This window comes from Zonotrichia albicollis, chromosome 7 (genome assembly GCF_047830755.1).
Source record: "Zonotrichia albicollis isolate bZonAlb1 chromosome 7, bZonAlb1.hap1, whole genome shotgun sequence".
NCBI classification, from domain to species: Eukaryota; Metazoa; Chordata; class Aves; order Passeriformes; family Passerellidae; genus Zonotrichia; species Zonotrichia albicollis.
In genome coordinates this window covers 44,138,621-44,166,055 of record NC_133825.1, presented here as the reverse complement: position 1 = coordinate 44,166,055, position 27,435 = coordinate 44,138,621, and the positions used below count along the sequence as shown (strand labels likewise).

Here is a 27,435-nt window from a genome sequence, read left to right as displayed (position 1 = left end):
TTTCACCACATTTTACAAAAATCCCTACTGTGTGGACACATAGAAATAATAAAGGGAAAAAGGACTTCAGCAGATCAGCAGCTCTCTCCTCTGTCATGAGTTAGGCTCCCTACTCTTATCTACATCCCAACCAGAATTTATCTAACATGTTCCTGAAACACAGAGTTGTCAGTGGCTCTAAGACCAGGTCACCTTCTCTAGTACTTCTGTCCCCTTGATGATAACAGCTGTAAGATCATAGACTCACAGAATGTTTTGGGTTAGAGGAGACCTGAAAGATCACCTGGCTCAGTCCCCTGCCATGGCCAGGGACACTGTCCCCTATCCCAGGCTGCTCCAGCCCTGTCCAACCTGGCCTTGAGCACTTCCAGGCATGCCCCATCCCATCCACATCCCCTCTGGGAATCCTCTCATTATTCTTTCTTTTATGTACAGTGGATCTGGAAAACTGTTTGTCCCCTTCCTTTCTTTTTGTCACAGGCTGTAATACATCTTACATCTGCCTTTTGAGTCAAAAACAGCTCTTTCACTGATCCTCACAGGCTTCTAATGAACCTTGATGTTCTCTGTACTCTTTCTGTCTGGGCCCCAGGTTTAAATGTCAGGCCAAAGCCAAACATAAACCAGCAGCTGAAGCCTTATCAATGCCATTAGAGCAGGGAAATTATCTCAGCTGACTGGCAGGCTGTGCTGCTGTTTGCACATCCCACAGAGATGTTTAGCAACACTGTGATCCTGTTGACTCATACCCTACTCATGAGCCACTGCAGCCTCACAATCTTCCTGATAAACCCCCATGGTATCTGCCTGTCCAGGGCCTTGCAAGGCAGCTCTCCCATGGCTATTTACAATGTCTGAGCACTGCTCCAGATCAGAAAAACCTGAAAGGCTCAGCTAAGGAAGGGTCTGCTGAGGTGGGATGAAGGGTTGTGATCCCTCAGATCAGGTTCCCTTTTTCAATCTTATCAGCACCACTATCAATATGGAGCTGACTCAAATTTTCCCTCAAATTTCCCCTAAAATTTTCCTTGGGAATCAGTCCCCAGACACCAACAAGAAGAATTCCTAGTGATAATTATTATGGAGCATTCATTTAAAAGTTGTGCCTGGGCCAGACCAAGTGAGACATGGACACTTACTGATTGTTGACACAAACATGATGCAGAAGCCAGCAAACAGTGGGATCTGGTAGCCTATTCTGGAAAACAAAATGAATATTCACATTGCTGAGGTTTTGAGTTAGTCTTACACAAGTTCACACACCACACAAACCCAACCTGTAACTCCTTGGCAGGCTTTGAACTATTTACTGTGGACCACATGGCCATATATTTCCACATCACAAACCTCTTTTTATCTGACACAGCAGACTTTTTATCTGAAATCCCTGGAAAAAATCCTTCTCATGATTGCCCTGTTCTGATTCTGCCTTAATTGTTCCCAATAAAACCCCTCTGGGGCTCCATGAGGCTGCCAAAGATATGCCAAGGGAAGATTTCCATGAGTGTGCTGAATTTTGAAATACCCCAGTCGTGTTTCAGCGCTCATCTGTTTCCATCCTTGTGAGACAATGATTATAATGAGACATAGTCAAGCCAATGGCTTTTTAACTGGAAAAATTTGTCATCAGCTTTTCTGGGAGTTTTGCCTCAGGAGCACTGGAAGAGTCCCAAAGAGCCTGAGAATAATGCTTCTGCTTTCCGTGGGTTTAGGAGCAGAAATGGAGCTGATCAAAGCTTTCTTCATCAGCCCATTTCTTCATTAGGACTCCAAACAGCCTGTAGAAATGCCTGGTTGCTCCAAGTATTTTCAAGTTTCCAGGAAATAAAGAACTTCCTGGCTGGGAAGCAATTATATTTTTTGAGCAGATAAAACTTAATCATTTAGCCACAAAAAAAAAAAAAAATAAAAATCACAACATATTATTTTCCATACCAATAAAAATCTACCCTGGAGTCCCGACCTAGGTAGCTCTGAAGACAGAGTGCACATTCTATCCAACATACTTTGTTCACAGCTTCATTTTTTGTAGGATTGTGCATCTCAAATGTATTTGCCAGGACATTATTTAATGGCCAAATTCAGGAGTATTTTCAAAGGATTTCAGTTTCCGATGATTTGACAGTGTTGCACAAATTTAAATGGGCAGCATTGGCTAAAGCAGGCCAATCAAATAATTGAGGGGTTAATAATGGCTCTTTTAATAACAGTAGTCATGACACAGACAAACCAAAATAATTATTCTGAGCTTTGTTTTTGCATTAATATTTTTATACAGTCAAGGACCTTTGATAATGGAAAACTCCTTTGAGTGCAGAGCTCAATGTTCACTGTTTGCCTCATTCTTGTGAATGAAATAAATTGAGATTTCATGTGGTATTTTGCCTTAAATCACCACTGCATTAAAATATTATAAAAACATATTATAAAACATTTTAACATAGATTCTGCCAGTTGAAATCTGTAAGTGGGTGTTGTAAATATCCAGCAGAGCCTGGTCACTCATGTGCTGCTCACCTGAACTGGTGTCCCCAAAGCAAATTAAATCCCTACCACAAACTTCCCCTGTGGCCTTAGGATAATAACTTTAATCTCCCAGCACCTTCACACATGGTATATAAAAGAGAAATATTTTTTTTGTCTGCTTTAAGAGAATTATTTTTTTCTAAGGAAGCCTTTCCATTGCTGTGTGTGTAATAGGGATTACACAATGGGCTGCTGATCTCCACTGGTGTTTCTGTGTACATGAGGAAATAAAAAATTACTTCTTGCCAAATTCTTACCTGCCTCAGAGCTGAAGTGAGCACTCCCCAGTGGGCCCAGGCCACTGAGAGTTTGATCACAATTGCTCTGATTGAGTTTTTCAATTAAATAAAGCACTGGCAGGAGTACAGACAAAAAAACTAAATAAACCCTGCAGGTATGGCTACTGCTAGTGGTGGGCATTATCAGATTTTTCTGGAGTGTTAAAACAGGAGGTGAATGTCCTCATGCTTTTCCCCACTGCAAAGTAAAGTAGGGCTGGGTCTGTCACGGCCATCCCAGAGGTGCCTAGGATGGATAATTGAGGGATAATTCTGATTTCAGTACAGGAATCAAGGAATTCATAGACCTGACACAGGGCCTGTGAGATAGCAGTTTGCTACAAGTACATTGAAATAATATTCAGTTATTGCATGAGAGAAATGCCATCCAAATTTGCTCGCACATTCACATTTCCATCATTACATCAGAGGCAATGTAATGTCACATGAGCTGTGAGATCTTCCACAAACATTCACAAATTAAACACAGAGCAGTGCTGTCATATTCAATAAAGGAGATTTCAATTCTTCCAATGGGCTTCCTGTACCTGGGAACTTTCTGGTGGTTGAAGGGATGAAGAAAACAAACATTTTGGAAGCCACTTCTAATGCTCAGTGTAATACTGTTCAAGCATTGTTCTTAATTTTTGCAGTTGAAGATCTTGTTCCTCCTTTTCCTTGGACAAACAGGGCCACAGCAAGGTGGAAAGTGACACATAGGAGAGAATGGGAGTTGAACAAGTCCTTACAATACTCTGGAAGGTTAATATTGCCCAGAGCATCCCCCAAAATGTGGAGATGCACAGTCCTGGAGTGCATGGAATTGCTGAATTCTGCCCTTGCATGGAATTGCTGAGCCCCTAGAAGCCATGGCTGGGTATTCTCAGCGGTCAGTCCTGCCCACATCCAGCTGACATTTCCTTAGACATGCAGATTGTCCTTTCCTGGGCAATCCCAACACACCCTGCCTCTTAGCAAACCCTGAAATAGCAGCAATAATTAACTGGCAGTTGTGCTGCCACCAGTGTCCAACCTGCAGCTGCATTCCCTGGTCTGTTCCACAGGTGTGGAGAGCACAGACTGGGAGGTTTTGCTGAACAAGTGCACTGTAAATAATCATAAAAAGGAGAGGCACCACCTGCAGCAGCCAATTCAGTGATTCTGCCCCTTGGTGCTGGGCCATTCATGTGAAAAGTGAATTTGCAGTTTGTACTCAGCCATGACACAGCACCCTCCATCACAATCACCTCTGCATTTTGTTCCTCTGCATGTATGCAGCACCAGAGAATATTACAGCCTGTCCCCTTCTCTTATCTTTTCTTATTACTATGGCTAAACATATAATTTTCCTGGGCACTCCTTTCAAAACCCTCCAAGCAATTCTGAAACAGAGTCCAGCACGTCTCACCAAGGCTACTTGCAGCTAAAAGTGCTTTTTACAAGTGTTTGTGATCTCTGGAAAAGTCTGAGTCACTGTTTGAAGGAGGGAAAGGAAAGGCTGCCACGGCAGGAGAATGATGCCCAGATGAACTCCATTTCAGCCCCTGTGGCTCCAGATTGTAGGGCTCTCAGGAAATGATTTATGCCCATTAACAAGATTACTCCAGACTAAGACAACAGATTGTTGGTCCTGTGCAACAGCACAATAAAGGTTACATTGACCAGGTGAGCAGCTGTGGATTATTAGAGCCTAATTACCAATTAGAGTGCTGCAAATCCACTGGTTCCAACCTTGCTGTCACACAGCTCCATGTGGGCACCCCTTGCTGGCTCTGTCCTGGCTGGAACTCTGGCTCTCTTCTTCACTGCTAGGGAAGACTGGGGAGGATTTATGGCAAGAATATGTTCCTTGAGGTTCTGAACCAATGAACCTCTGAATATGTGTGGAGTTCAAAAAGAACATGTAGGGTCAGCAGGGACAGAGTGACCTGAACAGACAGAACAGGTCACTTCAGCCTCTGCCAAAACATGAAAGGAAAGCTCACATGGGAACTGAACTGTAAATACGTAGTTAAAAATGTTATTTATTCCTCTGCTTCCTTCTCTGTGTGTGACTTGGGCATGAACACATTGTGGCCCTAGCTACTCTCTCTCTCTCATGCTAAGGAGTTCAAAGCTGTAGCCAGGACGGTGATAATGAAAATAGCTAATAATTTTTAATTGGTTTTGAGGCTGATATGGATAAAAACAAGGTTAAAACTACAAATTTTCTTTCAGACTAATGAAAAAAAGAAGGGGACACACATGGCAGAGGCATTGACTGGCTCTGGTGGGTGAGGGGCTGGCACAGCTGGGCTCACAGAGAGAGTTTGATAAAAGCACTGGAGTCAATCACAGAACCACAGAATGGTTTGGGTTGGAGGGGAACTTAGAGCCCATCTCCTTCCAGCCCCCTGCCATGGGCAGGGACACATTGCACTGGACCAGGGTGCTCAGAGCCCCATCCAACCTGGCCTTGGGTATTCCAGGGATCCAGGGGCAGCCACAGCTGCTCTGGGCACCTGTGCCAGGATAAGGCAGGTGGTTACAAAGGGCACCTTTTGCCCACCCTTCACTCTGCCCCTGCCAGAGCATCCTCCTTACAGAGCCCTGTGTCAGATGTTGTGCTTTGTGGATAGTTCCTTACAAATTTCACCATCAGGAAAAATAATGTGCTTCTGACCCACAAAAGCTTATCAGCTCTGCCCTGAAGGCGTGCCAGGGTGGGAAGGGAACTGTTCACTTCCTATGGCAAAGCCATCACTGGTGTTTGCTCTGCCAGGACTTTGTTAGGGCAGAGGGAACTTGTATTGTTTCAGGAGCTGCAAACCTGTTCCCTGAGCCAGGTGTGTCTGGTGTTCCATGAAAAGAGCTGGGCTTTAAATAAGAAATTGTGATTATTTGCACAGACTCATATGAGTAGAACATCCTGTTGCTGGCTGTACAAACTCAAAGCCAGTACCTGGTGAAAACCAGCACTTGACCAAAACTCTAAACCCCTCTTGAACAGCTATATTTGATTGAAAAATAAAAATCCCTGTACAGAGTGTGCTACTCATTTGAAAAAGAAACTTACTGGGCATCTTAACCAACTGTGAACACAGATCTTGAAACAAGCAATCATTTCTCCCTAAGCTTTGATATATTGCTGGAATTTTGTAGAAGTAATAAAGGCAAAAAACTTAACAGTAACCAAAGAGCTCATCAGTGGTAAGGAAGAGTTTTTCTATTGTTAACCCAGATATTTTCTGCTTGATTTATACAATCACACATTTTAGCTGGTCATATACATTGACCTGCAGAGGAGCTGTGGCATCCTCACTAAACAATACAGGTAAGAAAAATCCTTCTCAACTTGCAGCAATATTTGTGCAAAAGTAATTTTATGGTGATGTACTTATATTTGTGGAGGCGATATATATTGGTGATAAGGGGAAATAAGAGAGAAATGAAACTGTCTCCCTCATTTAAAGCTTTTGTGTTTAGATCAGCTCCACAGATCAAGCACAGGTTTTGAATACATAACACTGTGAGTCCAAAAATGCTGCTTAGCCCTCAGCTGGATACTTTTAATTAGATTGAAAGGAAACACTCAGACTATATATATATATATATATAGAGTATACATTAGGTTTAATAGCATATATATATAAACTATATATATATAGTGTATATATATGCACACACCACATATATACATACTAAAAATATATAGTGTGTATATATTTTTATACATATATATATACACACTATATAACCTAAAGAAGGTTGTTTTGTCTTCAAAACCTGAAATACTTGTCATTGGAGTGTGTTGGTTGTTTTAAACATTGCCACCTATGATGGACATTGCTTAAACAAAAGTGTTCTACGAGTCCAAATTTCTTCTGCATGTTATTTTCTGAAAGGAATAATTCTCTATGAAAACAGCTTATATATGAAATATGCAGATCATATGTACACTAAATACAATTTGGAGTTTATTTCCTGCAGAGATTGATCTCAGAGTCTGTTTGAGAGGACTGAAGCTGCTTCTGTGGGGAGTGGTTACACGAAATGCTGACAGTGAAATCAAATTATTAACATCAAAAATTTGAACCATATTATATATACTTTTTAATCTTCATGTTAACATCACCAGTACTTGGGTTTGGAGAGGGGCTTTAAGTCATTGATATTGGTGTTTATAAGCTTGATCCTGGCCCAAATAAATTTTCTGTAAAGTCCCATTTAAACATATTGTTTCAAGACATCATGTATTTGGAAGAGTTTAGAGGGAGCAATTAGGAGGCTGGGCAGAGTCAGTGATGGGAATGTGGGACCCCGTGAACCTGGTGATGAGCATGGATCAGCAAAGCTGGATATTCGTTCACTTTTCCACCCAAATTTCCCACTGATTCTCTCCTCAGAGAACTCCAAACCACCACACAGCAAGAGCTGCTCATCTCAGTGACAGCAGGGAAGGGATCTGAGCCTGGCCTACACTTTCAATATCACCTTTGCCTAATGTGGGTGCCACAGGATTATTGACAATTCACAATCTTCGTGAATTGCAGTGTCTTTTGGCCTCCTATAACTATATGGGAGATATTTTAACAGAATCACAGAATAATGAGGTTGGAAGAGACCTCTGAGATCATTGAGTCCAACCTGTGCCCTCACACCTCACCCAGACTACAGCACCAAGTGCCATGTCCAGTCTTTTTTTAAACACATCCAGAGATGGTGATTCCACCACCTCCCTGGGAAGAGCATTCCAGTGCTTTATTATTCTTTTGGTAAAAAAATTTTTCCTAATATCCAACCTGTGCCTTCCCTGATGCAGCTTGAGGCTGTGTCCTCTGGTTCTGTCAGTGCTGCCCGGTGGAAGAGACCAACCCCACCTGTCTGCAACCTCCCTTCAGGAAGGTGTAGAGAGTGATAAGGTCACCTCTGAGCCTCCTCTTCTCCAGCCTGAACAGCCCCAGCTCCTTCAAACATTCCTCACAGGGTTTGTGTTCCAAGCCCCTCACCCCTTGTTGCCTCCTCTGGATGCCCTCAAGCATCTCAACATCCTTCCTAAACTGCAAACACCATCTCTGCAAAGGGCTTGTATAAAAACCCAAGGTCTCAGGAGCTGGGGGAAAAGTGTGAGATACTAATGGCTGATGTGCAGCTACTTTGGAAAGGGTGTAAGTGTTTAGAAGTGTTCACCAAACTTATTTCACTAAAACATTCCTCCAGAAGGCAGCAGTCCAGGGAGAATTGAGAGAATTAAGAAGAATCCGTTTGAAACGCTAATCTGGGCTAAAAGAGCAGTGTGGGATGGGGCAGCAGCAATGCCATACCTGTTAGTCAGGGGCCCTATGAAGGGGTTGGTCATCAGCTGCACTGTTGCTTTAGAAGCAAACAAGAGGCCGACGCGGACGTTCTCGTTCAGCAGCTCCTTGTCGTCCTTGGGGCAGTCGGAGGGGGCCGGAGTCACCCTGACAGCCATGGGCTCTGTCTGGCTCTGAGGCAGCTCTGCAGGCTGTGTCCTGTCAGACTCGTTTCCAGTGAGCATGGTGGAGTTGTCGTAGTAGGAGAAGATGCTCTGGAAATTGTCCACGGTTGCTGAGGGGAGGTTGGGTTTAGCAGTCTGGATTTCGGTGGCGTTTTTCTGGTGTTCGATGCTGTAAAGGTAACTGGGAATTATTGGCACTGGAAAAACAAATAGAATACATTGGCATCTTACTGTCAGGTTATTTGGAAGTGAAATCACCAAGCTGCTTGCTGTGCCATCGGTCAGGAAATACAAGGCTTTGTATTTCAGAATTGAAAGAGGAATTTGCTCATGGGAAAAAACATACCAGTAACTCAGAAGTGCAGTTTAAAACAAAAAGCTCATTTACACTGATCTTTATTTTTTGCCAGTTTTCATAAGATTCCCATGAGGTTTTCTATGAACACATCATTAAGCAAAATATCAAAAGTATCAAAACCCATGTCTGAAGCCTCTTTGTTGCACGTGGCTGCACAAGTCCTTTTATTAGGCTGTGAAAGCATGAATAATGAGAAGAGCATTGGAATGACCATTAAACCAAAATATAAAAAAATACTATATAAAACATTTCTAAAATAAACCACCAAAGTATTGATAGGTACCAGCCATAAGAAGGAAAAATGGTAACAAACCTATATCAAGGAATCAGAAATAATATGCCTATATTTGCATTGGCAATAATTGTCTCATTATTTTGAAATATACATTGCAAAGATCATCCAGAAGGAACCATGTTTACATGTTTTAGGATCTTGGCTGCAATTTAATTGCATTAATATGTATCTCAGACGTTAGGATTTTAGAGTTTGTAAAAACAGATGTCAGGTTCATTCATTTTAACACAAGTGAGAGAATCACCCCTTCCCTTCTTGCATTTCATCCTGAAAAGTTCAGTCTCCCAAATCTGCAAGCTATAATAATTTCTAAGGCCTCTAGCATACATATTACTAAACAAGCAATTAAATATTACTAATGTTATAAGGAAATATATTAATGTAAAAAAATTCCAAAATCAACTGCTAAAAATAGATGCTTTATTAACCAAGGTCTACCTTGTGCCATCAACTTTTAAGATGAGACCCCTTCAAGAAATTCAGGAGTCAGATTCAGAAGCTGAGTCTGAAGCATCACCTGAGAGCTGAGCCCTGCACAGACCAAGTTACTTCCAGGAGAACCATGAGCATTCAGGTGTGTTTGTGTGCACTTCCATGAGCCACTGGTTCCTCTGGACTATATTCTTTCATTTCACATAAACATTTGAATATGAGGAGTTCTAAGTCTACCAGTAAAAAATATTCAATTGTTTTATTTGAGTAGATTTCTGAATCTTGACACTGTGCCACTGAAGCCATTAAAAGTTGGATCTTAGACTTTGATCAAAACTTTTATTATTTTATTAAACTAACTCATGGAAGTGCTTTTCTTAAAAGTGACCTAGATAGGTTTCTTATTAACCTATCATTTTAAGACCAATGTGGGGGAAACAGAACTATCACAAGGAAACAGGCATCTCCAATGTTATCTAGCCTGTTGTTTCAGTTGCATGACCACAGGAGAAAAAACGATGATGAGCTAAAAATACTGTTATCTGTCGTTCTACAAAGTATTAGTGGCGTTTAGCAGGAAAAAGAAAAAAAATAGAAAATAAAAAGAGGAAAAAAGGAGTTATTAAGACGTTTTTATACCATTCCTTATCTCGCAATTAACATGGAAATAAAGCAAGACTTTGATGTCCACGGCGGCGCGTTTGCAATGCCTGCAATATAATTCACGATTAAAAACAAAATTAATCAGCGTTTGAAAACGTTGGGTTTGAAAGCATCAGTCGGGCATTCGGGCAGCACATCTGCAGCAGCCGGGGCAGGGACAGCAGCCCGAGCCCGCTTCACCTACCGACCACGGTGAGCAGCATGTTGTCCAGCAGCAGCGCGATGAAGACGATGAGCAGGATGAGCTTGCGGGACTGGCGGCTCTCCCGCAGCCAGCGGAGCAGCCCGAGCTCGCCCCAAGCCATGCTCCGGCCCGCTGCGGACCCGCGGGGCCCGGGGGGACCAAGGGGACCGGCGGGGATCGGGGGGACACGGGCAGGACACGGGTGGGGACCGGCGGCAGCCGCGCTCCTGCAGCCCCGCTCCGCTCCGCGCTGCGCTCCCGGCGCGACCCCGGCGCTGCTCGGCGGGAGCGGGAGAGGAGGAGCGGCGGGAGGAGGAGGAGGAGGAGGAGAGGAGAGGGGCGGCTCCTCTGGTCCCTGTGAGAGCCCGGGGAGCGCTGGCCAGCGGTGCGGGGCACGGGGGGAATCCTCCGCTCTGCTCTGCTCTGCCCTCCTCTCTGTGCGCCCCCAGCACAGGCAGGGATGCTCCGGACAGCCGGGGCGGGGCCGCGGCAGAGCCTCTGTGTGCCCAGCGGGATGTGCCAGAGCCTCTGTGTGCCCAGTGAAACCTCTGTGTGCCCAGGGGGATGTGCCAGAGCCTCTGTGTGCCCAATGGGATGTACCAGAACCTCTGGGTGCCGTGGGGAACCTCTGTGTGCCCAGTGGGATGTGCCAGAACTTCTGCGTGCCCAGGGAACTTCTACGTGCTCAGTGGGATGTGCCAGAACTTCTGCATGCCCAGGATACCTCTGTGTGCCCAGCGGGATGTGCCAGAGCCTCTGTGTGCCCAGTGAAACCTCTGTGTGCCTAATGGGATGTGCCAGAACCTCTGTGTGCCCAGAGAACCTCTATGTGCCCAGTGAAACCTCTGTGTGCCTAATGGGATGTGCCAGAACATCTGTGTACTCAGGGAACCTCTGTGTGCCCAGCAAGATGTGCCAAAACCTCTGTGTGTCCAGTGGGATGTGTCAGAGCCTCTGTGTGCCCAGCAAAGTCACTCAGATTTTGTGCTCACACACCAGAGCACATCAGTGCCACCTTTGGCCAGCCACAAGGAACAACTGCCTAAAATTAGGAATGTCACACAACCATAGAATATTGGAATGGACCCACCAGGATTATCGAGTCCAGCCCTGTGCAGGACACCCCAAGAATCCCACCTTGTGCCCAAGAGCTTTGTCCAAACCTTCCTGAGCTCAGGCAGGCTCGGTGCTGTGCCCACTGTCCTGGGGAGCCTCAGTGCCCAACTCTTGCAGCAAGGTAAAAAATCATAAATAAAGGCTTCATAAAATCAAAGCTGCTCTCCTGGAAGCAGTGGCTGGCCTTGTCAAAGCCAACATTTTGCAAGTTCCCATGTGAAAGCAATCCTGTTGTGAGCAATTTGTTAACATAACAAGCTATTCCTGGGGAAAAAAATAACTTGCACCTGCATAAACTGTTTTACTCAGTTAGATAGAAAAATGAAAATTATCTTTCACAAACAATTGTCCCTACACATAGACACCAAGGGTTTGAGTGACCAATCAATACAGAATAACAACTTGTTACTAACCAGTAAAGGAAATTGGCCAGAAAGCTACCAACCAATTGGGGTCACACACAAAGTCTGCAAAACTATATAAAAAGGAGTTATGTGAATAAAGAATGGCCTTTTTCTACCATGAAGAAAATGGACCCCCATACCCAACCACTGGTCAAAAAACTTCCTCTTAATACCCAACCTAAACTTCCCCTAACTCAACTTCCTGCCTTTCCTTGAGTCCTGTGACTGATGATGAGAGGGAAGAGATCCATACTTGCCCCTCATAAAATTATTAAAGACCTCAATGAAGTCTCCTTTCAATTTTTTTTGTCTTCTCTTCATGGCATTCCAAGTGTTTGACTCAGCCTTATCAATTTCTTCCCAATTTATATTAAAAAAGAGGTTAACCACATTGAACTGGCCAAGAACACATTCTAACAAAGGTTTCCACTTCTGTAAAACTCTTGTCTTTCATATCACACAGCACACTACTTTGATTTAGTCACCAAATACTGAACTTTGAGGACTGTTCTTTGCTTCACTTTTGGAAAAGCCAAAAGGAGAAGTCTCTTGAGGAGCCCAATAACCCCAGATCCAAATGTCATGCTGAAGATATTGACATCATCACTGCACAGGTCATTTATTTCTGTAGCTGCATTGCCTGCAGTGCATTTTAATCTATTTAGTGTTTCCATCTCCCACTTTAGTGTTGTGATTTCACTGCTGATGCAGGTTTCTTAGGAAAGTGCTCAAACTTCTGCTGGTGCCTCTGTGGCAGCAGCCTTTTCCTGCTGTGCACACCCAGATTGGGAACAAATGACATGTACACTGGAATTTTGCCAGTGTCAATTATAACAGGAGATAAATGTTTATGGTCTAAATTGCTCTCTTGGGTCTTAACCCATCTCTGGATGAAGTTTAACAGGTCTTGGAAATGGAATAAATTTTCAGGGCAGTGGGTTATTTGCTATGCACAGATTTTGTTTTTTTTAAAGAGTTAAAAATGGGAGAGGATCTTCTGACAGCTCAGCACTCTTTGGCTTGCACGCAGGGAGCTTTGGTTTTAATTAAAATGTCCACCACATATTATTTCTAAACAGAACCTATTATGCCAGCTCATGGCAAGTATCACCCAAAGCTATTAATGGGTTATTGATTCTTGAATGATGGCTTATAATTGTTTTGGGGTTGTTAAACTTTTTTAACCAGCAGCTTCAGCAGCTGGACACATTCACATTTGGGGCTGAATTTCCAAAAAAGGAAATTCAGTTCTGTATTCAGAGGAAATAGAAAAATACAATCAACTGGACTGAAGTGAGAAGAAATGTTCCATCTTTCAGGTGTCAGATACTGAAGGCACTTGGTCAAAAAGTGACATTATTTAGTTTACAGCCTGCATGGATAGCAGTAGGAGGAGGGCAGCAGCAGCTCTGGTCAGCAGCAGGAGCAGCATTAATATGGAATACATGTCACTGGAATGTCAATAGCAATATTCTTCGAGGAAAATGTGGGCCTGGCTATTTTTGTTCTCAACAGTTCACAGGAGAGAGAATCAACAGCAATGCTTTTGCTTTGTCACCCGTCAAAAAGCAGATGTGGAAAGAAATAAGATGTTTTTCTGATCATTCCTAAAGAGGGGCATGACTGTAGAAGCAATTTATTTCTATCTCTTGGCATCAATGACATGACAGGGGGGAAATGACAATGACATTTTCCTTCCTGTGCCTCCTCTCTCAGTCCTTTCTTGTGGCATTTTTCTCCTCCTCATCCCTGTCTTGCTGTGGTGCTATAACACCCCAATATCTGCCAATATCTGCTCACTTTGCTGGAGTTTTGTATCACTCCCTTTGTCCTGGTTTCTCTTGCCTTCAGCTATTGATTGTTTGATAAAATATGCTGAAATATTAAATGCAGAATCATGCCTGTTCTATTAGCATGGATAGACAGAAGAGCACTCAAAACCACCCATCTGCATGTGAAGATGCCTGTTGGTACCTGGATATTTTGCTTTCCCCATCCAGCTGATGGAATTGTGGTTCCCCAGGCAGGGGCTGCTCTGCAGCTGTGAACTGCATTCAGGCAAAAAATTATTCCCTCACTAATACCCATTTCTCTTTATTCTGCCATCTCTGTGTCTACTGGAGAACAAGCAGAAAAGGAATAGCCACAGCCAAATCAGCTGTTGATGATTATAAGGTTTTTCTATTCTGTAATTTCTAATTAAGATTGCTCAAAAAAGAGTGAAGAAAAGCTAAGGAGTTGTTTCTTCCTATTTTTATTTTTGCTTTCAACAGAACAGTGGAGCACAAATGCTTTCATGCTTTGAAAAATGCTGGTCAGCTACATTTTATTTGCTTTGACTTCTTTAACCATACACATGCTTATTAGACCCATATTTATTAATGTGATCACTTTATTAATTTTAATAAGAAATTAATATGAAATAAACTTCTAATAAGAACATTTTAAAATAAATAAACTCTGAAATTAGTTCCAAAAGCATATATTTATTTAGAAATAAAAATTTTCAGGACTTATAAATGCTTCCCATCCCTGGGAGTGTCCAAGGCCAGGTTGGATGGGGCCTGGAGCAATCTGGTCAAGTGGAATGAGATGATCTTTAAGACCCTTTCCAACCAAAATCATTCTGTGATTCCATTGCAAGCACCAGGGAGAAGTGGAATTTTTCTCATTTGCCTACAGGTTCCTTAAATGTTGAAATTTAGGAAAAAGCCCTCGTGGTTCTCACAGTCCAGTCTGAGAAGTGCATTACCTTGCTGACTTCTTTGGGAAAATAATCCCTTTTGAAGCTGTCTCTTTTTAAGATTTACATTTATTTTTAGTGCTTGGAGTTTTAATTTGCAATACTTCATAATTAACTTAGCTTTCTGTATGAATTAATCATTGGCAGCTATTGCTGCTGGGGAAAAATTCCTGCTATAAATAATTCTTACCATTTAAGTTGGAAGCCATACCTGGCAGCTTATATTTTACTAATAGCAAGTAACACACTGAGCCAGCTTTTCTCATCCTTTGCAGCCCTTTCCAGACTTTTTTTCCCCCCTCTGTGCCCGACAGTGATGCTGCTAATTAGTCTGCAGTGAGACTGGGTGGGAGTTAGTTCCACTGAATAATGCATCTCCTCTTCTCCAGGCACTCAGGGTGTGCATTGTGTTTTAATCTGCAGAAATTATAACCTACAGAAAGAGTACGTGTGGATGTGAATTTCTATATTTGCAAAAGTGGATGTGGATTTCTATATACACAGCTGCTCACTATGGCATGGAATGTTCAGAGGAGAGGGGGAAAAAAAGCAGAAATTTTGCGTGTAAGGGAATCACTGACCAATTCATCAATAATGCTAAACATTTATTTGGCTGAACAGCTGTGTGTGTGATAACCAGGTCTGACATGCTCTGAGGGGGAAATTTTTGAAGCTGGAAAGGCTCAGGGTGGAGAAAGGGGGTGTAGAAGGAGATTGAACAGCTTCTGTGTTTCTGCTAAAAAGGAGTAAAATATCACTTGTTCCCTTTGAATAGAAACAACAACATTAATTTTAATGTCAGAATACAGGGCAGACACTTCCACATCCACCAAGAAACTGTGCAGGAGGTTTTTACAGATGTAGGAAGGCTGTAGTAGAAGTGTAAGTGAAAATATGAACATAAATAGGTGATTCTTTGTTGTGATGCTTTTGGAAGACCATACATGCATGTATGAACATGTGTCATGGACAAAATCCTGGACTTGTACTCATAATGGCATATCTATATGCACTAAATAATTTAACCTCTTCAAAAGTAAAGATTTTCAAGTTAGGGCACTTATTCTAAAATATTGTTCACACATAGTCTTGATCCAAAATAGTAGTAGCAGTCTGAGATGGTGTTCCTTCAGGTTTGCTTTGTAAAATTCACGCTGAAAACAAATCAAAAAACACAATATTGTGGGATTTCCAATGAAGGTCTGAAATTTTCATTGCATTTCAAATTTTAAAAAATTGATTCTATGGTAAAATATCTTGAAAATTTATTTTTCAAAGTGTTTTGATATCTACATTAGGAAAAAGCATTTGACAATTCTGTACTTGGGAAACTGCTTGAGTAGAAAAGCATCACTTAATCCTGCTCCCTGTCTAAACCCCTGAAGAAAACACATCACTTGGGACACTTAAATGAGTTACAGCATGAAAAGAATGTTTAGGTATAGATGGGAAAATATTTGTCTGCATGTATACATGGTAGCTAAAGTAATGACAGAATAAACGCCATGAATGCTTCATCAGTGGCAATGGTTTTATATATATATATATATATATATATATATATATATATATAAAATAACCATTGGTTTTATATATATTTATATGTATAGGATATGAGGATATACCAGGTATATGGAGGTATTCCAGGTATATCCTCATCTTTTGGACTTGCCTGAGAATTTAACCTCAAGAACAGGAGACAGGAGAGGAAGGAGAGGCAGTGCCCCTCCATCCCACACCCCACAGCATCATCATTTCTCTGCTGGCTTCTTGCACCCAGAATATTTTCATTCCTGAGAGCAAACATTGCCAAGAGCTGCATGGGGCAGAGGATTTAATGTTTCTGTGCTCATGAGCTGTCCAGGAGAACCATCACCTTGCAAGGTGCCCAGGGAAGCTATTTTCAGCATTTCCATGGCATTTCCTTTTTGTCTGAGCACTCTGGTGTTACTGACCACAGGTTAGTGATGGAGAGATCTGCCTCTGACATGCTTCATCTGACAAGAAAAAGAGGCTCTGCCAAGCACATTAAAAGCTGGAAAATAACTGAGCCAAATAACACCTTGTTGTATCTGTTCTTTCCAAGCTGGTTTTCCCTTTGGAGTGAACGCAGCCCTGAGGCCACTCTTAGCTCTGTGATCAATGGGGAGAAATGCTGCTCTCAGTTTTACAAATCTAATTATTTTCTTCAGAAATCTGTCTGAAGCTAAAAAGCCTCTGACAAAAAAAGGTCCTTCTTATCCCTGGAGCTCAGAGGAATTCAGTCATTGCACGTGAATTGTGTTTATATTGACTGCCTACATGTCTTTGAAACTGGTGTCTTCCAGGTGGCTCTGCAGGAAAACACAGCTCCCTCCAGGCACCAACTGTGAGCTCCTTTTGTAAGGAAAAATGTTCAGCACTGAGAATGCAGGATGAGTTTGTGGTCACAGACTCAGGTACATAAAGGGATTTGTGTGCCTAAGATCAGTAATTCAGGATAATGGTGCACAACCCACTCACCCTGGGAATTCTTGTGGAGAACAACATTCCTTGTTCTTTAACACATTTTAAATGCAGTTGGCTTTAAGAATGCTAAATCAAGCTGTAGCTTTGTTTTTTTAAAGGGCAAGTTAAGTGTGAATTTAAAAAATAAGGTTCATCTGACATTTTTAAGAATTATGATGTCACAGTAGACTCCCTCAAATACACAATCATCAGTGAAAGAGGCTTCAAAAAAGTTGCCTTACTTAATTAAGATTTAATTGCAAATCCTATCCATCGTGAAAAGTGAATCCACTCTAAAATCGTTGAATTGCCTGCCAGACCTACCTCTAAATGTATTATCCTGGAATAAACCCTGTGGAAAATTCATAATGCAAAACCAGCCCACCACCCTGAGCAGGTGTGACCTGCAGGCTGCTGAATGCTGTGATTGCTTCCCACAGATTATCATTTTAGCTACACCTGGGCTGAATGGGCTCTGCTGATGCAGCAGCCTCATGGGTCCTAATGAAATAATTATGGGATAAGAGCACAAAGAAACAGTCAAAGCTTGCAAGAAAACAAACAACTCTAATGCAGGAACAAAGATACTAGATCAGCTTGGGGACAAAAAGCTTTTGTATGGCCTTATTTATATTGCTGGCATAAATGAAATCTCTTCAGAGCTTTATGCAATATGGTAGATTTAAGTGCAGGCAATGAGAAATGTTAACTGCCTGTTCTGGAGAAAATCACATTAGTTTTACAGGACAAGGCTTTACATGAAATCTCCTGGTCTTACAGGAAAGAGGGGAAGGCAGAAGAAGAGGTTTCTGCCACCCATCTACATCTGCAAGTAGGAGCAAACCTAAGAAGCCAATGGGCTTTTCTTTTGGTAGGTGATAGAGGTCAAGTTGATTGGTGAAATCTACCAAGAAATACATATATTCAAAATAAAAATGCACGAGAGCCTCTAAAATATTTGAAGGTTAAAAATTGACATTGAACAGCTCATTGAATCCTTACAAAATTCAGTTCTGAGCCTGCTCTGAACAGTGCAGTAGAACATCAGTGAAATGTGGGGTGCGTGAGCTGCACCTCTCAGCCAGTGACTCACTCAGGATCTCCCACTGCCAAAGGATGAAATTCAAAGATTTCTACTCTAGCACTCTGACAGACCTAAAAGTTACCCACATGTTTAATCCCTGACTTCAAGATGTGACTCTGCAGGACTCAATCTAAAATGTCTTAGCAATAATTATAAATATATAAGTATTTTTAAAAAGCATTTCCTATTGTGTAACTTTTAATTAGAAATTGTATTTCTCTGAAATATCTGTTCTAGAGTCAATGAAGATGAAAAATACTAAGTTTATATCCTACATGAGTTTGTTGAATTCTTAACACAGAAAACCATTATTTACAATCTAAAATGACTGAGACCCTTTGCTTCAACAAACCAGTCACAATCTCTTAGATACCAGCATACACAACTGGAAATGCTGCAGTAAATTTCTTGAGCCAAGTTCCTTTCTAAAGATCTTAATTGATTTTCTTCCACCAATACAGCTTGTGGTTTTACTCTGGTTTCCAACAGGAGATTTTTTTTTTTTGTCCCTTGGACCGTATAATTTTCATATGAGTTTAAACACACTTGGAAAAATGGGAAGCCCTGCCTGGGAGTACAAATTGCACTGCTGTGCTTAGTCACAAATGGCTGAGCACAATGAGATTTTACAATAAACCAGAAATGTCTGTGTTTTGTTGTGTCAATAAATGTTCCAGTGATGCTCTTAAAGACAATAAATTACTGGTAATGGAACACTATCCCCAGCATGTAGAAGTCATTTTCCACTTCCAGGCATTCTCAGATTAGGTTTAAATTGCTATTAGAAAATCCTAAATGTGTTTGGTTGAAGAAAATCTTTTTAAAGCCTAGAAATAATCTGGCAGTGGCTGGTTAGAGCAGAGTTAGCAGGAGTATTCCTGGGGAGAGCAGTTTACACATATGGAAGGGAACTTGGCTCCAGCACATCCCTGCCACTCACAGAGGGAACAATACACAGAGATTTCAGAGCCTGTAATTTTTTACAGCTGCTCAAATGAAAGGGAGCCATGTCAGTGCTAAGAAAATCATTGTGAGTTTGCAACAGGGCTGGAACTCCTGGTCTGGGCTGCCCTTGGCAGAAATGTCTCCATAATGGTTGTTCTCCAAAAGCCTTTGAGGTGGCAGAATTAATGATGGGCATGGGAAGCAGGGCAGGATAGAAGGAGAACAGGGGAAGGGAAGTGAAGGAAACAGCAGAAAACTGGGGTACAATAATTTGCTTTTTTGTGAGTAGAGCTGTTGGTTTCCCTGGGGATCCACTGAAATCCACGGTGTATTTATCAGCAGTGCTCATGTGCTGGTGGATGTTCATGTGCCCAGGCCTGATGGTGCAAATCCTGGGATTCTTACACACCCTCTTTCCTTCAGCAGTGGCTTTAGCAATAGAAAATCCAAGCAGGACAAACCTCCCCATTTTTTTCCTTATTAATGGCTGCAATTATAGAGCCCAGAAAAGGGTGTGTATTTATCAGTGAGCAACCTTCAAGACTGCCACACTCATCCTGGTCCTACACTGAAAAATAAAGAGTTAACTAGAAGTGCATAGCATCAAGAGGGACTTCTGTATTGACTTTCTGAGGTTTCCCAGAAAAAAATCCACAAGGGATTGAGGGGGAATTTTCTTAGGGACTAATTAGCTTCATGCTCTATGAGAAATATCACTGCTAAACTTAGACTTTGCTGGACTGCACTGCACTGCTCTATCTCCCACACTAATGACCCCAAAACATGGGGCAAATTATTCATTCCTGATCAATGCATTCAAATTAAAGAATTTATTTCCCTCAGCATAAATCCTGCTTTTTTTTTCATATTTTAGTTTGCTTTGTAGAAGCCTGAAATGAAAGGGGAATAAATTGGTGTTGTTAATGGATATATTTCCATTGGCTATAGTGGGGTTTGCCCATGGATGTGATGTGTGGCCTGTGGTATGTAAATTGAAAATAAAGCTTACTATTTATTTTCAGAAGCCATCAAAACTGGCTGTGCTCCCTTCTGTTTCCTGTCAGTTTTTCAAGCTTTTGTGAGTCTTGTCTAGTCTTAATGTGATAGATAATTTTGTTGTATGTGCAGAGGTCCATGAGCTCGGACATGTAATGTCACACTGATGTATAAACACATATATTTATATGCAGGTGTGGATACAATATATTGATAAACTGAGCTCTGCAGTTTTGTTTTCAATCCTACTAAAAAAACTATATAATGTATGCACTGCAAATGGAAATCTATATTGATTGAGCTTTTCCTGGTGTCTTTATGGACATTTTCCAGGGGAACACAACGAGTAAAAGCATGAAGCTGTGTTGAATGCATTCAGAAAAAGAGGAAGCAAATATGAGCCAGAGGGCTCCAAGCAGTGAAGAAAGTTCTGGCTGTCAGTGATCTTGCTGCATATTTTCATGTGAAGTTCCACTTTTAAGGCTCAAAACTTCCCTGGTGTGTTAGTGACAGCATTTTAGAGCCACAGGAGCCCTAGATGAGCCCTCATTGGTACATGGGCTGGAGGATTTCCATGGATCTTCCAGGGGAAAGCAGTTCAACAGAATATCTCTTTATACCTGCACTTTCTCAGATGCCTTCATTTTTGCCATTTTATCCAAGTAACTCAACAGACGAGCGAAGCTGGCCTGGTGTGAGATGGTTAAAACCAGGAATTAACGGGTGGTTAATTCCTCCATGGAACCTCCATGGTGGTGTCTGGCAGGTGGAAAAGGAGGAGTGCAGGGGTAACAATGCCATCGGCCTTCCCACAGGGGAGAAAAGAGATCAGCAAGGTCCCCCTAGAGAGGGGAGTTTGGAGCAGCTCTCGGATGAGATTTCACTCAGTCACCAAGAGCCCTGGTCAGCACCAATCCTCCTCTCAGGGTCCTGGGGTGTTGAAAAGGTCACTAAATATAAAGGGAGAGATTCAGGCCTTGGGTATTGAAAAGTTCACTACAAATAACAGAGCCAGTGCTGAATGTAAAGATGCATTTGAAGCCATGAACTGTGAAAAGTAAGCTGAAGCCAGAGCTTTTCCTGACAGCCTTAAAAAGGCTTAGTTTGGCAACAAGAGATATTTTTTTTCTTTAATATAGCAGAATGCAAACACAATGGATAAGACCACAGAAGCCATGAAATGGAAAAATGTGATTTGCTGAACACTTTAAAAACCTTCAGTACATCCATCTTTATCCAGGGAGCAGTCCATGAGCAGGAGAGTATTTCTGCAAATGGAGTGAAGGGATTCCTCTGTGCATGACATCAAAGGTATTAAATTTTCACTCCATACCATTTTTGCCTTTCTGGAAAGGAAAGAGAACTTATGTAAAATCAGGATTCTGCGACATGGAGTGTCTTCTTTGTCATGCAATCCTGGCTTTATATAATAAACATATAATAAACATATATTTATATAATTAACACATATTTATATAATAAATAATTGAAAAATTAATATATGTCGTCTATAATATATAATCACATAATTAAGAAATGCTTATTTATATTATAAATGTGTATTATTTATATAATAAACATAATGCTGGCTTTTTCTAAAAGTTATGTAAAGTTTATATAGTTTATAGTATATAAGTTATATAGTTACATACTATAGTTAATAGCATATTGTTTATATATAGTTTAAAGTTTTATAAAGTTTACACAGTTTTATATCATTTTTCCTTCCACTTGCCTGTGTAAACAAAGCCAATCACACAGCAAATATTTAGGAACAGCTTTTCCAAAGTCATAAATCCTTCTAGCTCTACAGGGCAGCTCACCACAACCGGTGTTTGGACCCAGGGCAGGTCAGTAAATCCTTGTGAAGTTTAAACATTCTAGGGGAGGGAGGTTGCACAGTTAGATATTCAGATCTGACAAACGTTCAGCATCCCAAATGTGAATTTGGGTGGAGGTTTCCATCCTGCAGGTGTGGGGTGGAGGGGCCCCACCTGCACCCCCTGTGACACTGCCTGGGCTCCCTATCACATTAAACATCTCCAGGCACCAGATTTTCCCTGCAGGAAGAGTCACTGTCAATATTTATAGAGCCCGGTGAGACCTCCTCGCTGATGAAAAGTGTTTCACCATTATGAGTTTCCAGCTCTTCAGTGTGACATTTGATGAAATCATATTAAAGGTAATTATATTTGAGGGGCGCACGTCTAAGTTTTAATGAGCCTTTATTGTTATTCGTTATCTGATTTCTTCATTTTCATTTTCCAAATGTTTGTTTGCTTCATTCAGCTAAATTAAGGGAGAACCACGTTCAAAGCCTCTTCCCTCCAACTTTCAGGGCCTTCACTGTGTTTTATGACTCTGTGCTGGTGAATATTTGAACATGATTTTCTGATTTTTAGCTTCTAGGGACTCCCATCATATGTGAGAAGTTATGGACAAGAATAGCTTTATGAATAATAAACAGCCCCAGGTTTACAGGCTAGGATTTTTTGGTTTTTATTAAAGGAAATTCTTACATAAAGAAAGCTGTTTTTGCCTTTTCAGAAATGTCTGAAGTTAGTGGGACAAAATCAAGGCATTACAGATGCTTCACACGAGAATTATATGCAGATTTAAAGCAGAAATCCCATTTTGACCACATATTCCAGACTGAAAGGGAAATGGACTGAGCATCACACTGACTTGTACTAAAGATGAATATCTGCTTTGGCTTAATTCATTATTTAAAGCCCTGACATGGGAAAAAGGCTCTGGATTTTAACAGGAGAGCATTTCTTCATTCAGTTTTTCCTTCTCTTTCTGTGCCTTTTCCATGAGGAATCCAGGTAAGATATATCCACTGAAAGGTGCAAATTTTATCTATAACCATAATTATAATTATAATTAACCAACTAGATTGCTTGCAATAGAGAAGGTGAAGGAGTGATGCCAGTTGACTTCTGTGTAATGATGTTCTTCCCAATAACTTTTCCTGATTTCTGATTTAAAATCCTTTTCCAGAGGAAATTTAACATGCTTTTGAAATTCTACATTGTGAACAGTCACCATAAGGAAAAGCTTCTGATAAGATATATGAAGCACCAAAATATTAATGACCTTTTTCACCTCCTGGGCAGTTTTTCAAAACTGTATATATGTAACTGATTATTTTTTTGAAATAAATATTTTTAATTTCCTAAATTAAATAATGCTTTTTAAAATGTAAAACCTTTCTCCTGTTTTTGCTTAGATTTTCATGTAAGTATATAGTAGCAGATCCCTCATAACTTAAAGACACAGGCAAACCAAGGATCTGAGGATCAAGCTCTTGCAATCTTCAAGTGTTCTGGAAATTCAAAATTCAAATCTTGATATTTCTAAATAGCCTTTTTTTTTCTATAAGCTGAGCATCTGAATTCTGGGCTGTTTGCAGTCTCAGTTTGGATCAAATTGTACCTTGAAACACTTCTAGAATTTCACTTGCAATTAAATACTATGTTTTTCTTTCCATATGATTTCTCTGTCAAAAACAATCAGGTGCTCCCACTTCTTTGCAAAAAAAACCAACCAAAAAACTCTGATTTAGCTCTGCTTTGAGCCTGCATCTACATGAAAGGAGATTTCAATAGGCTGTCTCCATTGCCTCTATTTTCAAATCACAATATTTGCACAGACTGTCTCTTCACAAGAATAAATAAAAGAGAGAAAGCAAAGCAATAAAAGGAAAATTCTAGGATAAAAGAAATAATTTGCAATCCTAGTGAAGGCAAAGCATCGTGCCACATCTTTGTTTTTCAGATAACCCAAACCAACTTCAAAGTTAGACTCCAAAGGCAGGATCAATATCCATAGCAACTAATTGCATTTCCTGCACCTGCTGGAAAGTGCAGGGCTGTGTCCCGTGACAGCAGAGTAACCAGGCTGCTGCAAAGGCCTGGCTCAGGGTGGGCCTGGGGCTCCTCTCTGCCAGCTTCAGGATGCTCCCCTGCTGATCTCACACTTGTTATGTTGGTAATAAATGTGCTGCCCTTCCTCTTCTGCTGCTCTTGACACCGAAAATATTCTCTAAAGAAGAATTAAATAAACTCTGTCATCCTCCCCCAGCCCAAAGAGTACAAAGATCCTGGCGCACAGAAATCGCTGCCTGTTGACCCCAGGCAGTGCCGCTCCCCCTTGCACTCCTGCATGCAGCCCTCCCTGTGCTGTTTGGAGTAATCAGGTGTTGCTCAGGGCAGGAATTGCCTTTCCATTATTTAGTTATGCAGTGCATAACTAAATAATAAATAAAAAAATAAAGCACTCCCAGTGCCTGGCTGGGGCTGCAGGCTCCCTCCGCATCAGAGCCAGCCCCAACAGGGGCTCATCGGTGCCCTTTGCAGCACCTCCATCAGGCACCCCGAGCTGAGCAGGCTGTTACACTGCACCTGAGCACAAACAGCACTGCCACCAACCATTCAGCAGGGCTGCCTCGGAAATGTTTACAAAAGCAGAACAATATCCTGGAGCTGGAACTGCTCCTCATGGGTATTGCACAAGGAGAACACTCCCCTTCTTGCTGTTTATCAAATGTTGTAATCCAGCTGAATTTCTTTGTGAGACAATAATCCATTCAGTGTAAAAGGCTGGTAATATTAGAAACCCTTTTGTGTGTGGTTAGTCCAATTTGATTGCACAGATAACATGTTTCTGTTTCTATTTGTCAGTTTTATATACACAACTTGTAGAGCCAGAAAGAGAGTAGGGTCTGAAATATATAGCAAAGATCGTTAAACAGCAACAAAGACATCTTTTAAATGTTAACATTTCCTTTCTGGGTCCTGTAAGCTTTGCCAAGAATTGCCTATGGATATATGATCTTATTAAAGCACACTGCTTTTGTGATAGGTATTTCAAAGGTAACTCTATGAAACAGATCTTGCTCTTTTTAAAATTTGTTTCTCCCAAAAAAATAATTGATAAATGTTACTTAATACTCACCAAAACAATTTGCTTGCTCTGATATAACCCTTGAGCCTTTTGATACAGCTTTCCAGCCAGTCTTTTCTAACAAGAGAAGCAACATTCACTGGGCAGGCAGCAAAATGAATGTTTGGGCTTGTTATGAATATGAACCCCATTCTTAACATAATGCAATTAATAGAACATAATTAATACAATATAATTGAACTCTTTACCCTAATTTAACATAACTTTTACCTATAACAGGCTCATTTTCTGTCCATGTCCATGCTCTCCCTCCATGTGTGAGCAGCCCTTGTGGTGTGTATTGCTCTTATCTGCCAACACCCCAGCCTGGAAAAGCAGAGGCTGCTGCAGCCCCAGGTCACAGCCAAACGTGAGTGAGAGCTCTGAGGAAGCCCAGAGTAACAAATCTGTGTGGGGAAGATGGATTTAGGGTGGGTTTCACCCGTCTGTGCAGCCCTGAATCTGCAAAGCATCCGCAGGGGCTCAGTGCCGGTGCTGCCCTGTCCCTCTCAGGACAGCCAGGACTGTAAATCCATGCTGCTCCCTGCTGCCCTGATTTCTGCTCAAATCTGTGTTGGTAAGGTGGGTTTGGGTCGGGTTTCAGCCCCGGATCTGCAGAGCAGCCCCAGGGGCTCTGCGTTGATGCTGCCCTGTCCTGTCCCTCTCAGGCTGTAAAGCCGTGCTGCTCCCTGCCACACTGATTTCTGCCCGGGTTTCTGTCTGAAAGGATGTGGGAATTGCCCTGGAGGAGGTGAGGGCAGCGGGAAGAGGGCAGACAGGGAGGACAGGGGAAGGGCACGGTGGTTGCTGTATCTGCTCTGCATCCTCAGCCCCTGCTCTGTGCTCTCCTCCTGAAGCAAACACACAGAAACCCCTGCCAGGTGCAGCACTGGGGACAGCAAAAGGGACAGCAAAAGGGACCTGCACCCATTCTCCTCCCTCCTCCTGTCAGGAAGTACCCCAAGGTCACACAGTCCCCTCCATGGCCTGGGAATGACACTTAGGAGCACGTCACCACTGCTCAGCGTCCCCTTTCCTTCACAGCCCCATCAGCCATGCCCGATGTGCTGGTTGCCATTGCTGGCAGCCACTCTCCTTCCCTGAGCACTGCATTTCCTCCTCCTGCACTCAGGGCAGGCAAAGTTCAGCATCCAGGCAGCATTTGGAGGGGTGGTGAGGTCGGTGCTATTCTGGGATGGGGCTGTGGTGCAGGAGATGACATTTGGTGTGTTTGCATCAGACCTGCCTGCTGCAGTTATAATCAGCCATGCCAGCAGGACCAGGGGCTGGAATGATTCAAGTCCCGTGGCCTCCACCGCTGGAACTTAAATTCCACTAAAAATAACAATAGGAGAAGCTGGAGACATTTAAGCAGAAGTCTGGGCCGAGTATAAGCAAGGATGGAAGAGAACAAATAAAAGATTATCTGTCCTTTGAAACACCCCATCTTCCTGCCAATTCAAATATTGACTGGCTGCAGAATAGGAAAAATCACTGCCTGCAGTGGGATGGAAATGGCAGAGTTTGCTTCAGAGATAACTCAGGAAGCAAAAATGATGTTTGGAGGCTTCCATCAAAGACCAGGGCTCCAAAGCAGGAGGAAAGGCACAGTGTGCCTTGAGGGGGATATCTCAGGAATGGTTTTTTGGTCTGAAATCTGGGTGGAGACATAAATTTCACATCCAGGATGTATTGTGGCATTCAGTATTCATAGATTAGAATATCCTCAGTTGGAAAGGACTCACAAGGGTCACCAAGTGCAGCTCCTGGCACTGCTGAGTTGTGACACCAGCTTTAAGGAGTGGTTGTGAAAATCTTCTCACTGGCTGTCTTCATGGACATGGTGGGAAATGCAGGGGGAACCGGTCTGCCTGAAGAGAAAACCTGTGCATTCGGGGTATCCTTCAATCAGATCTGCTTTATTTCTCTGTTCCTGACCCTGAAATTGTAACAAACACCTTCCCACTGAGTTCCTGAAGTGGTTACCCATCTCACACCACCAACTGTGCATGGGCTGTGCTTGGTGATGTGACTTTAAAGAGCTCCCCTGTCTTCCAACATACCCTGAATTCAGCATTGTTCTGGCTTTGTTAGGGTTTGGTTTGACCATTATTTTAATTGCAGTGTGATGGATGATGGTTTGGTTTGACTTTTTAAAATGTTGTGTGTGTATCCAGTGATTTTTTGTCAGTGAAAGACAATAAGCTTCAAAATAAATCTTTCTGTCTGAGATGTTCATTTTTCTAATGCTAGAAAGGCCTGTAGAGATCAATTATGGGAACAAAGAATTGGAATCTAGCTCCTCCTCTGGTATTAATTAAATCTTTTATCCTATGGTGAGCAAACAGCATATTAGGCTTTGCCACAGCCCTCAAAGGTATTATTACCACACTTCAATGGATGAGGGCAAATAAAGCCAAGGAAGGCTGTCATTTCCTTTAGGTCATTTTTCCAAATTGATGCAAAATAAAAACCAGAGCACAAAATGCCCTGTTCTGCATCAGTCTCTCTTGCCATCA

General features: G+C 42.0%; 1 protein-coding gene across 1 annotated transcript in view; it reads right to left on the bottom strand.

Annotated features, from left to right (window-relative positions):
• SLC18A2 (solute carrier family 18 member A2) overlaps positions 1-10,457 on the bottom strand; it is a 31,294-nt gene extending 20,837 nt beyond the window's left edge. Inside the window, exons 1-3 of the mRNA XM_014269073.3 lie at positions 10,195-10,457; positions 8,108-8,459; positions 1,140-1,198 (exon numbers count right to left, since the gene is read on the bottom strand). Of these exons, the coding sequence (XP_014124548.1) occupies positions 1,140-1,198; positions 8,108-8,459; positions 10,195-10,315 (532 nt within the window). The 5' untranslated portion in view covers positions 10,316-10,457. The remainder of the gene's footprint in view (positions 1-1,139; positions 1,199-8,107; positions 8,460-10,194) is intronic.
• Between the last annotated feature and the right edge of the window lie 16,978 nt (positions 10,458-27,435).